The sequence below is a fragment of the Eubalaena glacialis genome, chromosome X, assembly GCF_028564815.1.
Source record: "Eubalaena glacialis isolate mEubGla1 chromosome X, mEubGla1.1.hap2.+ XY, whole genome shotgun sequence".
Classification (NCBI taxonomy): Eukaryota; Metazoa; Chordata; class Mammalia; order Artiodactyla; family Balaenidae; genus Eubalaena; species Eubalaena glacialis.
Window position 1 is genome coordinate 174,800 of NC_083736.1, and position 12,616 is coordinate 187,415.

The window sequence follows — 12,616 nt, forward strand, 5'->3', positions numbered from 1 at the left end:
GGGCTACAACGTGGACGAACCTTGAAAACATGATGCTTGCTCAGTGAGAGAAGCCAGACAGAAGGACACACAGTGTGTGATTCCACTTATAGGAAACGTCCAGAACAGGCAAATCCAGAGAGACAGAAAGCAGATTAGTGGTTTCCTAGGGATGGGGGAGAAGGGGATTAGGGGATGACAGCCAAAGGATATAAGGTTTCTTTCTGCGGTGATAAGAATTAACTGTAGTGATGGTTGCACAACTCTGTGAATACACTAAAAACTACTGAGTTTACTGTACAGTTTAAATGGGTGAATTGTGTGGCATGTGAATTACATCTCAAGAAAGCTGTTAGAAAAAGAAAAGAAGGCAACCGCTGAAAACTGAAAGCAAAAGGGAGCACATGAAGTTATTCAGCACACAGAACAGGAGAACTTTTCAGAATGCACATAACGGACAGAGGATCAGCCGCCAGGACGCAAAGAGAAATTTTACAGGCGGGGAGGGAGAATGAAAAAAGAGAACTCACCCCAGCAGCACCAGGGGCAAAGGAGAGGCACAAGCAACCCACTAAAAACCCCAATGCTGAATTCAGAAGCACTTTGCAAAGCAGCCTGACCCACGGGGGACCGGGACGTACAAACTCCAACGCCAGGAAGTGCCCGCACGCAGCTGCCAACGACACAGAGAGCTGGGGGGCTGGGTGCGCGGGAACCTGCCACGGGGGCACAACACCTCTGGGCAACCTGGGGCATCTCATGGAGGTGAGGGTGAGGACTGTCCTCTGTCCAGCAAGCCCGCCCCCAGGGTGAGACACCAGAGGGACCGCGCAGAACCCGGGTCCCTCGCCACGGGCAGCCAGCCAGCCACCGGGGAGGGACGAGTACACCGTGGCGTGTTCCCGCAACAGAAGGTGCAGCAAGCGAACCGACGGGGCGCCCGCACGCGGGACCCCGACGCGCGCGCCGGGGGCAGACGCCAAGCCGCCGGGGCGCCCGCACGCGGGACCCCGACGCGCGCGCCGGGGGAAGACGCCGAGCCGCCGGGGCGCCCGCACGCGGGACCCCGACGCGCGCGCCGGGGGAAGACGCCGAGCCGCCGGGGCGCCCGCACGCGGGACCCCGACGCGCGCGCCGGGGGAAGACGCCGAGCCGCCGGGGCGCCCGCACGCGGGACCCCGACGCGCGGGCCGGGGGAAGACGCCGAGCCGCCGGGGCGCCCGCACGCGGGACCCCGACGCGCGCGCTAGGAGAAGACACCGAACCGCTCGGGTGCGCACGGCGTGGGAACACCTGGGTTCAGCTGAAAACCCCACACACGGTGCTGGTCCACGCGGACCGTGGGTCCACACGCGCGCGCCCAGAACACCACCACCCTGCACAGCAGAGACACAGAGCCCCTGCGCAGGGTCCCTCCAAGCCGCCCACGCCTGGGAGGACGGCAGACACGCCCGAGGACAAAGCCTAACACGGATCCCTCTGTGCCTCAGATCACTAAGGACCGAAGTAAGTGGGACGCAGGTGCGGTGAGCTCACGCATGGCCACGACCGCAGAGGGACCGCGGGCCGCGTCCCCGCGCGCAGACACCCACCTTGGCCACTCTGCCCATGTCCCCCATGGTGGCCCTCTCGTGCGGGAACTGGGCGAAGGTCCTCTCGATCTTGGCGATGATGGCGTCTACATTCACCGCGTCCTGCGGGCGGCCTCGGGGGAAGTAGAACGTGGGAATGCTCAGGCTGGCAGCGGGCGGCAGGGGCTCCTCCTTCCTCTTCTGAACCTGAGAGAGAGAGCAGTGAGGACCCAGCACGGCGGGCACCTGCTTCCCGCCAGCGCGGACTGGACCAGAGCGGCTGCCCCGAGCCCAGCGAACCCGACTGTGGACAGAACCCAGACCATCGCCGGGCTGACTGCAGACTCGGGAGGTGACGCGGCCCGTGGCGGAGCGCCACACGTGGCCCTGCTTCCCCCGATCCTGCCTCGGGTGTGACCCCTCAGGACGAGGACGGCTGCTGAGAGAACCTGCCCTCCTGCCCTCCCGGGAGGTCAAGGTCGGCACAGGCGGGCTGTCCCCTCGTTTGCATCTCGCGCCTGAAATCGCCTGTCCCCACACCGTCCCTCCCTGTGGACAGGAGGCGAGGCCAGCGCTGTAGCCGGGCGCGGCCCTCGGAAAGCACCACAGCCCCGAGGGCTTGGCATCCTGGCACAGGGAGAGGCAGGAAGCCATCCTGGAGCCCACACCGCGCCTTCCAAATGGCAGTGTCAGGACGTCTGCCCGGTGGCCGGCGGGGTGACCTGTGAGCTAGCTGGGTGCAGTCACGGGTCAGAAGCGTGCACCACGTGTGCAGAGAAGGGCTGCGTTCGCGACGCCCCGAGCAGCCGGGAGCAGCCAGCGGAACCACTCAGGAAGCACCTGCGGGAGTGGACGCGCTGGGACGGGGCAGGTCTGGGGGGCCGGGAGGGCGGCCGCACTCGGCGACGCTCTCTCCCTGGACTGCGGGGCACCGTCCCCCTGCAGGACGCGCAGTGTCCCTCTGCACTGACCCGGGAAGGCCTCCTGGGTGCCAGAAACAGCTGCCCCGAGTCACGGCCCGTAATGCCCGTGGAGACTCATGCATCCGGGCATCCCTGATGGGCAGGGACAGGCAAGCAAGGTCCAGCCCACGGCCCACCTCCTAGACACACCCCAGGTTCCCTGTGGTTGGGGACACGCGGACACACCGTGACGCAGCAGGAAGAGCCCAGGGTCCGGGTGGGAAGCGCTGGAGCGAGGGAGGCGCACACAGGCCTCAGGCCACGGGACCGGCGGGGGACGGGGAGTGACCAGGTGTTCCGGAGAGGGGACGGCGAGGGGTACGCCCGCCAACGAGGCCTGGGGAACTCAGCGCACACAGGGCACTACGGACACACGGAGCCCACGGCCCCTGGGCGTCCAGAGGCACACGCGGAAGAGCAGACGGAAGGCGAACGCAGGAGAGAGGGCTCACGGGCAGGCCCCCGCCAAGAGTGGTTACATCAGGAGGGGGGCGGGCAGCCAGGCCCGCACAGCCAAGGGCGGGGCGGGGTGGCGGTCTGCTCACGGCGGGGTGCCTCCGTCCCAGCTGCCCCGACCAGGTGCACACAGCACAGCTCCACGCCCACAAGCGCCAGAGGCCCCACCACCAACCCGCAGCCGAGACACAGCACACGGCCCTCAGGAGTCACGCTGTGCACTGATTCTAACGTTGTGAGTGGACGTCACTCCTACAGCCTGCAACCCGGACCGCTTCTCCACCCGTAACACAGCAGCAGACGGCAGGCATCCCCCTCGGTCACACCTCAGGACCTCCCGCGACCCCTCGGTCACATCAGGGACGTCCCGCGACCCCTCGGTCACATCAGGGACATCCCACGTCCCCTCGGTCACATCTCAGGACGGCCCATGTCCCGTCAGCCACATAGGAGATGTCCCGCGTCCCTTCTGTCACATCGGGGATGCCCCACGTCTCCTGTGTTTCCTGAGGTCCCAGCTGAGGCAGCTGTTCAGTGCTCGGTGACCTTGCATGGCGCGGTGACCGCATCAAGAGGAGGTGCGGCCGTCATGAGTCAGCTGTACCAGGTCTGTGTGGCAGCCTGGGGACAATGGGCAACGAGCTCTGTGATCACCACGGGGCCAACACCATCCTGAGGGGCTGCGTGCAGATCTGGCTCAGTCCTGAGAGGCGAGAGGAGAGCTGGGGAGGTGCACGGAGGGGAAGGAGAGGGGCGGCAGGCGGCCCTGAGCGCCGGCACAGCCACGGGCTGGGGCAGGGACAGCACGGGGATGGGGCGGGGGGACGGCAGGAAGCGGGAGGACAGGCCCTGGAGGAGCCCCTGACCCAGGAGGGGCTGCGGGACGCCTCGGCCCACGTTTCATTCGGACTTGGCCCTGTCGGCGCCCAGGGACAGAGGCTGACCCCCTCCTCCCAGCCCAAGGACATCCTGTCTCTGGGATTTGGTCTCGGGGCAGAGCTGCTGGGCTGTGATGCCCACCTACGGCGGCAAAGAACAGCCGCAGGGGAAGCAAGACCCAGCGCCGACCCTGAGGACGGAGAGATTCGAGGGTTCACGCGTCGCCTGGGGACGCCCAGGGTTCACCTGGGGACGCCCAGGGTTCACCTGGGGAATGTTTCCCCCAGTCTCACTCCTCTGGGCGGGTTCAGTTTTCCCCAGTTTTCCTCGCCTCTGTTTGGAGGGCAGGATGGAGCGCAGGCCCCGTGTCCTGGGCTGTCACCTGTAGCAGCTCATGGCTCACGTCTGCAGAAAGGGCTGCCGGTTTGCCCCAACACCTCTGGCATCCTCCCCGGCACGGCGGCACTCAGCGCCGGGTGCCACCATCGCCCGTCCCCGAAGCAGCTGGGCCGGCTGGTCCCAGGGCAGGTGTCCCCACCTGCCCAGCCACGGCCGCAGACACACAGAGACAAGGTGTCGCTCAACAGCATGCGCTATTTTCTCCGCTGTCAGGACGGGGACGCCGCCCTCACCAGCCACCGGGAAGCCAAGGGAAATGGACCCGCCAGGGACACGGCGGAGTGGAGCCTCACCTCCTCAGCGCGGTGAGCTCTCCCCACGTCACCAGCTCCATGGCGCCTGCCCCACGGTCAGCTCGTAGGCCCCTCCCGGGAGAACTGGGCTCGGGCAGGAAGCAACGTGCTCCCAAACGGAAGGTCTGAATTGCAGGATGGAACGAAGGGCAAGGAACGTGGTGCCTACGTGGGTAAATCCACGCACACGCCCGCCACGCACATCGGTAACAAGCATGTTGTTTTACCTCTCTTTAAAGACTCTCTCAAGACAACATCATGAAACGAGAGGGTGCCGGCAGTGAAGGGTTTGAGAGTTTTGAGTTGGAGGGTAAAGATACTGACTCTGTACCTAGAAGAACGAAGGCACTGACATTGTAAGATGAGCAGTAAGCTAGTATTAAGTACTCCAACGAGGAAAATATAAAAAAGAGGGAAAGGAGAGCATAAAAAGAAACATAAATAAGATCGTGAAAATAAAAAAGAATGGATTAATAATCCTTATAAATGTAAATGGACTAAATGTTCCAGCTAAAAAACAAAGATCAGGCGGAAAAAAGAAAGTAAGACAGACTTACAGGAAACACGTGTAAGATAAAAGGACACAGAGGTTGAAAACTTTTAACAAGTGGAAAAAGATACAGCAGCCAACAGTGACGAAAAGAAGGCTGGCATTGCCGTATTCACGCTCAGATAGGGCTGAAGATCTGGATGTGACAGAGAGAGATGGTCAGGACACCACACTGGGCGCCCATCACGGGAAGCTCTGCCGACCCGGAGCTGACCGGTGCCCCAGCACAGCCTCGGCGCCGACCAAGCCAAGGTGCTGGGGAAATGCGGGGACGCGGCACAGAGGCAGGCCAGGCCCGCTCCCCCGCCACCCCTGACGGACCACCGGATGACGGAAAAACAAACAGCTGGGCATGGACACGGGAGATTTACAGTGTAATCTCTGGGCTATAAATAGAGCGCGGCCGGCACAGCTGCAGGACACGCGTTCTTTTCCAGCACACGGGGCGCTGCTGGGAGCCGGCCACCTCCCGGCCCCAAACAGGCCTCAGCAGAGCCTGAGGTGACCACGGGGGCTGTTTCCTGAGCTACCTGCGACCAGGCTGGACGTCCACAATGAAAGCAGACGTGGCACAAACACGTGTGTGTGTGTGTGTGTGTGTGAGACAGACAGACAGACAGACAGGGAGGATTCTCAAGCAGGGCTGAAGCCTCTCAGAAGCCAACACAGCAGGTGGGGCACTCGGCTCCCAGCAGGGCAGCTTCCCTCCCAGCGACACGCCTGACGCCCGCCTCCCGGCTGTCACCCGGGCACCGGTCAAGATGACACCTGCTTGCAAAGAGCTATTTCTGTCGCCGGCACGGACACCAGCGCTGCCTGACTCATCACGATTCCAGACATCACGGAGACGCCCGGGGCCCCCAGAACACAGGCGGGCTGAAGGCTCGGCCTCATGGGAAGCACGGCCGTCCCCGCGCAGCGGCAGGGGCCCCGGGAGGTGGGCCCGCACAAGCAAGCGCCCAGGCCAGCCTTCTCTAAACGCAGCCTCGCACGCAGCGCCCCCTCGGGCAGACGCACTAGCTGGGGCGGCGGAAACGACCGTGGCTCCGACTCGGCCAGGGCAGGACGCAGGGCAAGCGCGGCACAGCCCGGGGGCAGCAGCCAGCGGGCCGGCCCCATCCGAGCCGAGACCCAGGGGCAGCGGCCGAGCCTGGCGTGCGGCGCGGGGACACGGGCGGGCACGGCGCCCACCAGAGGCCACCGCCGGACTGAGAGGCCCTGCAGGCCGGAGCTGCTTCTGCTGCGACCCCAGGGCCCCTCCCCACCGGCTGGCGGCAGGCTCCCCAGCTAGACCTGCCAACGGCCCGCTGGACGGACAGCAAGAGTCCAACTGTGAAAGTTTAAAGCAGAGGCGCCAAAACAAAGATGAGAACGGCTGGCCCTGCGCGTGGGTTTGTTCAAAAGTCCTCTAGCCACCACAGGAGAGGAACTGGCCTCGAGGGGCCACATGAGCCACGGAGCTTTCCAGGGGAGAAAAGGTGGCTGGAGAGCAAACTCTCAGAGCCGCGAGGAGCTGGGCCGAGCTGGGCCGAGCAGGGCGGCTGCCGTGAGGGGACAGGCCGGGATCCACGTCCACGAGGCAGGGGCCTGATACGTCGGCTGGGTCTGCACCCCTGGCCAGAGGACGCTGGGGCCCCACGGGGCCGGAAGGCAGGGCTGGGGGCGTGGACGGGATGGGGGGTGGCGTGAGGGGTCACATCCGTGGGCTCAGGGACCCGGAGGACCACGTCCGACCCCTGGGTCCTGGGAGCACGGATCAAGAGGATACTCAGGGCCCACGCTGCGCAGCGCCGTGACCCCACGCGGTGTCCGAGACGGCCAGAGTCTCCAGGCCAGGCTGTTACCGTGTGGAGGAGAGGTCGGGTCAACACCCAGCACTGTCCCCCGGGGGGCGGCTGCGCTGGGCTCTCGGTGCCCCGTGGGGCCCGTGCATCCACCTGAAGGACCCCACGGGGAAGCTGGACGGGCGTGAGCGGGACCAGGGCACGGTGACGGCGGAGGAGAGCGTGTGCAGAGCCCGAGAGTCAATCCCCGGGGGACGGAGGGTTGGGACCCGGCTAGGACAGGGCGGGCAGCACGGCCATAGCGGGCCCTCGTGCGCTTGGGACAAGGTCTGAGGAACGTCGGGGGGACGACCTGGGGGCCTCAGGGCTGCTCCGAGCGCGAAAGGCGCGGGCGCCACAGGCAGGGCAGGCGGGCGGACACGGGCCGCAGGAGCAGGACGGCCTCCCACGCACGACACAGCCTCGCTGTGGGAGGCCAACACCTTCCGTTGGCCCCGAGTCCAGCGCGGACGCCCCAAGCTGGCAGCAGGGCCGGCACGTACGAAGAACCCCCCCAATCCCTCCACAGTCCCTGTCTGCCCACAAGGCCAACCCCACCTCCCTCAGGCCATCCTCTCCGGCCACGCCCCCATCCCCACATGCCCTCCTCCCCACACCTTCCCCCGCTGCCCTCCGCGCCCCCATCATCTCCCCACGCCCCCCAGCATCTCCTCCCACGCTCCCCCCACCTCCCCACGCCCCCCAGCATCTCCTCCCACGCTCCCCCCACCTCCCCACGCCCTGAGGTCTGCCGACCACCCACAGCTCTGCGCCGAGTACACACTCAAACACCAAGGGGCGAAGGAAGCCAGGAACACTCTCCTCCCCGACACTCCCCCGATGCCCGCCCCTGAGAAGCGCTCACTCCACGCAGCACGTGCCCACGTTCGTGGGAGACGTCACTGGAACGTATCTGCCGTAACGTGAAACTTCCTCCTCTTAAAGGCAACCGCGAATCGCGTATCCCAAAAAGTGATTCTGTAAGACGAACAGCCGTCCTGGAACAACCAGGCTTCCATGAACAGTTCTGCGTGGAGCCAGGACCCCCCCCCCCCACCACCAAGATCAAGTCACAGCCGCCGTGGGGGGAGGGGGGAGGGCTCCCCAATCCAGGGAACACCCCGGCGCAGCCTGTGTGCACCATGTGTGCGCCACGCACACAAACAATAACCAGCAAACATCAGACCTCCTCTCTGTAGATCACCCTTAGCTGATTCCACTTTAAGGTCTCCACGTTCAGATTCTAAATAGACTTTCCTTCTCCACAAGCAACAAACATACAAGCATCAGCCACTTGCAGACAGAATTTCACAAGTTGAAGGACAGAGATCAGACAGAAAAGTACCAGAAGCCCTGTAAAAGTTGAGACATGATCCCAGGAAAAAAATCCAATTACACTACCAGCAGAAAGCAGGTCTTTTTTCCCACCCCAAACAGCCTGGTTTGATTCGATGTGACTTTTTTTAGGCCACGAGATGACCTTTAACGGGCGAAAATACAAGTGATTAACGTGCCAAATACCCGTAAGGCAGCAGAACCTCCAGTTGCCAAAAGATCCCAGGTGGCCATGACTTTTAAATTCCATGGTCCCCTTACACGAATTTACAAAGCACACACGAGGCACAGACACGGGGTTTGCTTCTGTGAAGCGCCGTGATGTTTACAAGCCCAGTCGTCACTGAAGCCGCGGAGAAAGGCGCTCCGGCTGGTACGTGCCTGCGATAAAGCCCTTAAAGCAACACAGGCGCTGGCGGCAAACCACGCTCTCCTTTTCCAGCAGCGCTGCGCTGTTATGACCCAGGGCGCCACACGCTCCAACGACACGGGGAGGCTCGCTGCGCACCTGCGGAGGGTCAAGTTCCGAAAGCTCCTACTGCCCGAGGTCGACACCTCCCCGCCTCGCGCAAGACACACCACGACGTTGCCCAGCGCCCGGGGTATCCGCTGCTAGGACTCCAGGAAAGGAGATGCCCGCGCTTCCCTTCACAGCGCTTTCCCTGACAAACTGCACGGGCACACCTGCTCTCTGCGCGCACGGGCGCTGTTCCAGGGGAGCCGCGCACGGGCGCAGGTGGAGTCCCCCGAGCCCAGGCAGCCCCCCACCCCGACCTCGCCAGAGCGGCGAGGGGCCCGCGGACGCAGCGGACCCGCCCGCCCGCCAGCCCGCCGCACCTGCTGGAAGGCCTTGAGCCTCTTCTTGAAGCGGGAGGGCAGCACGAAGTCGCAGCCGCGGGCCAGCGAGGCCAGCTCCTGCCGCAGGTCGGGGTCCTGGCGCAGGGACAGGTCCCGGAGCCGCATGTCGGCTCGCATGGGCCGCCGGGGCCCGGGCCGGGCGCGCTCGCGGGGCTGGATCTGCGGCTGGCCGGGGCCGGCGGGGTCGGGGCGGTCCGGGCGGCCGGGCTCAGCGCGCTCCATGCGTCGCCGGCCGGCGCTCTGGGGGCCGGGCCTCGGGCGCGCGCATTCCTCAGGCAGGGCCGGGCGGGCGCACGCGGCGGCGGGGCAGGGGAGGCGTGGCGGACGCGCAGCCCCTCCCGCGGCCCGGGCTGTGCTCCGCGGTGCAGGACGGAGCGCCGGACGCCCGCCCCGAGCTGGCCTGTTGCGCGCGGAGGCGGCTCTCCCGCCGAGAGCCTCCCTCGGCTCAGCCTGTAGGCAGGCCGGCCAGAGCAGCGGACCTGGAAACGCCGCCTGCCGGCTCCCGGGAGGGTGGGCCTTCTCTCCGGACAAGGGCAGCCCATCCAGGACTAAGCGGAACCTGTTACAGAGCCCGCGGCTGGCGCCCCGGCCGCGCCCGCCCGACAGCCCACGTGCGGCCCAAGAGCTGGTACGTCGGGGAAACGGCCCCAAACGAAGGGGGCACCCTCCAGCCCTCCAGGAGTTGAGAACATACACTTAAACGGCAGAGGACGCTCTGACGGCCTTTGTTTAAAACTCGGGGTGGGGGTGGAATTCGGGGTCTTACAGCTTTCGCCCTGTCGTACACGGCTGTGTAGAGTGTAGTGGAACGCAGATGACACAGATGGTGTGCATGGTGTGGAATACGACACAGATGACGCATACTGTCGTGTCACGTGAGCGATGAGAGCACGCGACTGAGCCCCGGACACGAGGAGGAACCAGGAGCAGAGCCAGGCCCCCCTTCTGGGCGGGGCTTTCCCCCCACATACCGTCTAGATCGGGCCTGCATGTCCCACCTCTGAAATCCTAGGATCCCAGGAACGCCTGCTCCGGCCAAAGCTGACCTTCCCTGCCCCCTTCCCTCTGCCCCCAGACAAAGACGTTGGGGAAATGACCTCAGGGGTCGAAAGGCACTTCACCCATCCACCCTCCTCCTTGTCTCTCTAATGGACTTTTTTTGGGGGGGAGGGTAGTTTTTGTTTTACAGAGACGCTGGGCAGAAAGTACAGAGCTCCCGTGTGCTGCCCCTGCGGAAGGAAACCAGGTTCCCCGTCACAAACACCCCGCACTGGGTGCTGCATCTGTTACAGCAATGAGCACCCAGGATGAGCCCATACTGATACGCTGCTATGAACAGATAGTCCACGGTTCCCCCTAGGGCGCATCGCGGTGGTGCACATTCTGTGGGTCTGGACAAACGCACAGTGACGTGTGTCCACCATTACTGCATCACACAGCGCAGGGTCGCTGCCCTGGAGTCCCCTGGGCCCGGGCATGTTCATGTCGCTCCCCAACACTGACCTCTTACTGTGTCCGTATTCTGTCCTAAGCCTAGCTGGGATCACAGGGGTCTGCCCTTCCCGGCCTGTCCCCTAGCCGGGACCGCAGGGGTCTGCCCTTCCCGGCGTGTCCCCTAGCCGGGACCGCAGGGGTCTGCCCTTCCCGGCGTGTCCCCTAGCCGGGACCGCAGGGGTCTGCCCTTCCCGGCGTGTCCCCTAGCTGGGATCACAGGGCTGCAGCCTCTCAGACCCGCTTCCTCTTTCATCTGCACCATCACCCCGCCCCAAATTCCTCTTCAAACTCCTGTTTCGGGGGAGTGCCCTCTCTCCTGTCCTTCTCCTCTGCCTCTTTCCCATCTCTTTACCCTGTCCCGTCCTTCTCCCCATTCCTGGAACACCCTCAAAGATTCAGAGGTTGGCTGGCGACCCCTCTGGTTCTCCAGACACACAGACAGGGGCAGTGTAGGCACCCCAACGTGGCCACAGACCCGCCCCGGGCGGTGTGAGGCTACAGGGCCTAAGTCCTGCCCTGTCCAGACCCGGACACAGCATGCAGGAAGGCCCCCAATACCACGCCCCAGGCAGGGACCAGGTTCAGGATGAACTTCTGACTTCAGGGTGTCAGCAGCGGGTCATCAGTGGCTCAGGGAGACCTCCGGACCCAGGCGCAGCCCTGTCACTCTGCGCTACGCCTCTGCCACGAACGGCCACACCTGCAGGTTCCCTCTCGTTCCCCCTCCCCCTGCAAACCCCAGGGAAGAGGAGCTCCTCCTGCAGCTTGAAGAACTGTCCAGGCCCTCCACTGCTGGCCCCTGCCATGCAGCTCCTCCAGGGGAAGGCAGAGCACGTGCGCTGCCCCAGACCTGGGCTTGTCCCTGTGCCTGGCCCTGGCCAACCAGCCCACGGGGTGGCCGCCGGTCCCGTGCCGGCACAGACTGGGGAAGGTCCTGCCGAGAACACAGGGGCTGCTAAGCCCAGGGCTGAGTTTTCACAGCAAAGCCCGGCGCTGCTGCAGTGAGCGTGAGAGCTGAGCACAGGGGCAGGTGGGGGCCGCACAGGAACTACACACCTGCCCGCAGGGCCTCCCAGCCATACAGACTCTGCCTTTCCGAGTCAGCTCTCGACTTTTCTGTTTAAGTTTCTGTAGCAATGCTGGTATGCGTGCGTCAACTGCAGTGCTGAGGGTGCATGAAACGGACACCGAGAGAGTCCCCAAGATCCCTCACTTGTAGGTTACAATTTGGCTACAAACCAGAAATTTAATCCAAGTAGAAAAAAGGAATCTTTTACTCATTTCTCCACTTCTAGGTAAACTGGGGAAAAATCCATGGCTCCTCCAACGCTCAAAGGTAGCTCAGGAGAGAGGGAGACTGAGGCCCCCAGCAACCTTCAGTAACGTTTCTGCCCCCGAGCAAGGGCTCACCCGCAGGACAGCCCCGGACGGAGGGAGCAGGTGAGGAAACAGGCCGCAGGCCACGGGGTGGAGTGGGCCTGGCTCAGGAAGGCAGCTGACGCTGCGCAGGACTGACGGCTCGGGGCGCTCCACAGGCGGGGGACATCTGCCCCCCGCGGCCACTGCTCTGAGAGCAGCACACCCACCGAGGCAGCGTCCAGAACCACGCGGGCACTCAGCACGTGCAGACACAGCATCACCGGCTCTCTTTCCCCTCCTTCAGCCCAGGCCCTGGTGCTCCGGAACCTGAGCCCCCAGCCAGGCTGGAGACACTGTCACGAGGAACAGAAAGAGCCACGGGGGCCAGGGGGCGGCCCCTCACTGGGAAAACACCCGTGAAAACTCCTCTTAGCCACGCCCGGTATGGACGGCGCCCAACTCCGGCGGTGCAGACCCTGGGGCTGGCAGCAGGCCACGGGCACCCCTGAGGCCCCGGGTCTCCGTGGAGGCCCAAAGTCCCCGGCACGGCAGAGAACAGCCGATCCCTGCCACCAGCACCCCCTCCCCACGTTGCTCATCCCATGATTCTCTGAGCTCGGAGCCAAATGCTGGCCAGAAAAACTAAGACGTGATGTCC

The 12,616-nt window shown here is 64.4% G+C and overlaps 1 protein-coding gene across 4 annotated transcripts in view; it reads right to left on the reverse strand.

Annotated features, from left to right (window-relative positions):
* Nucleotides 1-12,616, reverse strand: part of LOC133082140 (serine/threonine-protein phosphatase 2A regulatory subunit B'' subunit beta-like) — a 67,371-nt gene that overhangs the window by 41,228 nt on the left and 13,527 nt on the right. For 3 of the 4 annotated variants that reach the window (XR_009698913.1, XM_061178597.1, XM_061178595.1), the window contains exon 2: nt 1,572-1,757. Coding sequence is in view for 3 of the 4 variants with exons in the window: in XM_061178597.1 (XP_061034580.1) it covers nt 1,572-1,757 (186 nt within the window). In the remaining variant the exon portion in view is untranslated. Of the gene's footprint in view, nt 1-1,571; nt 1,758-9,084; nt 9,328-12,616 lie in introns of those variants that run through there. The other variant, XM_061178598.1, reaches the window with a different exon arrangement.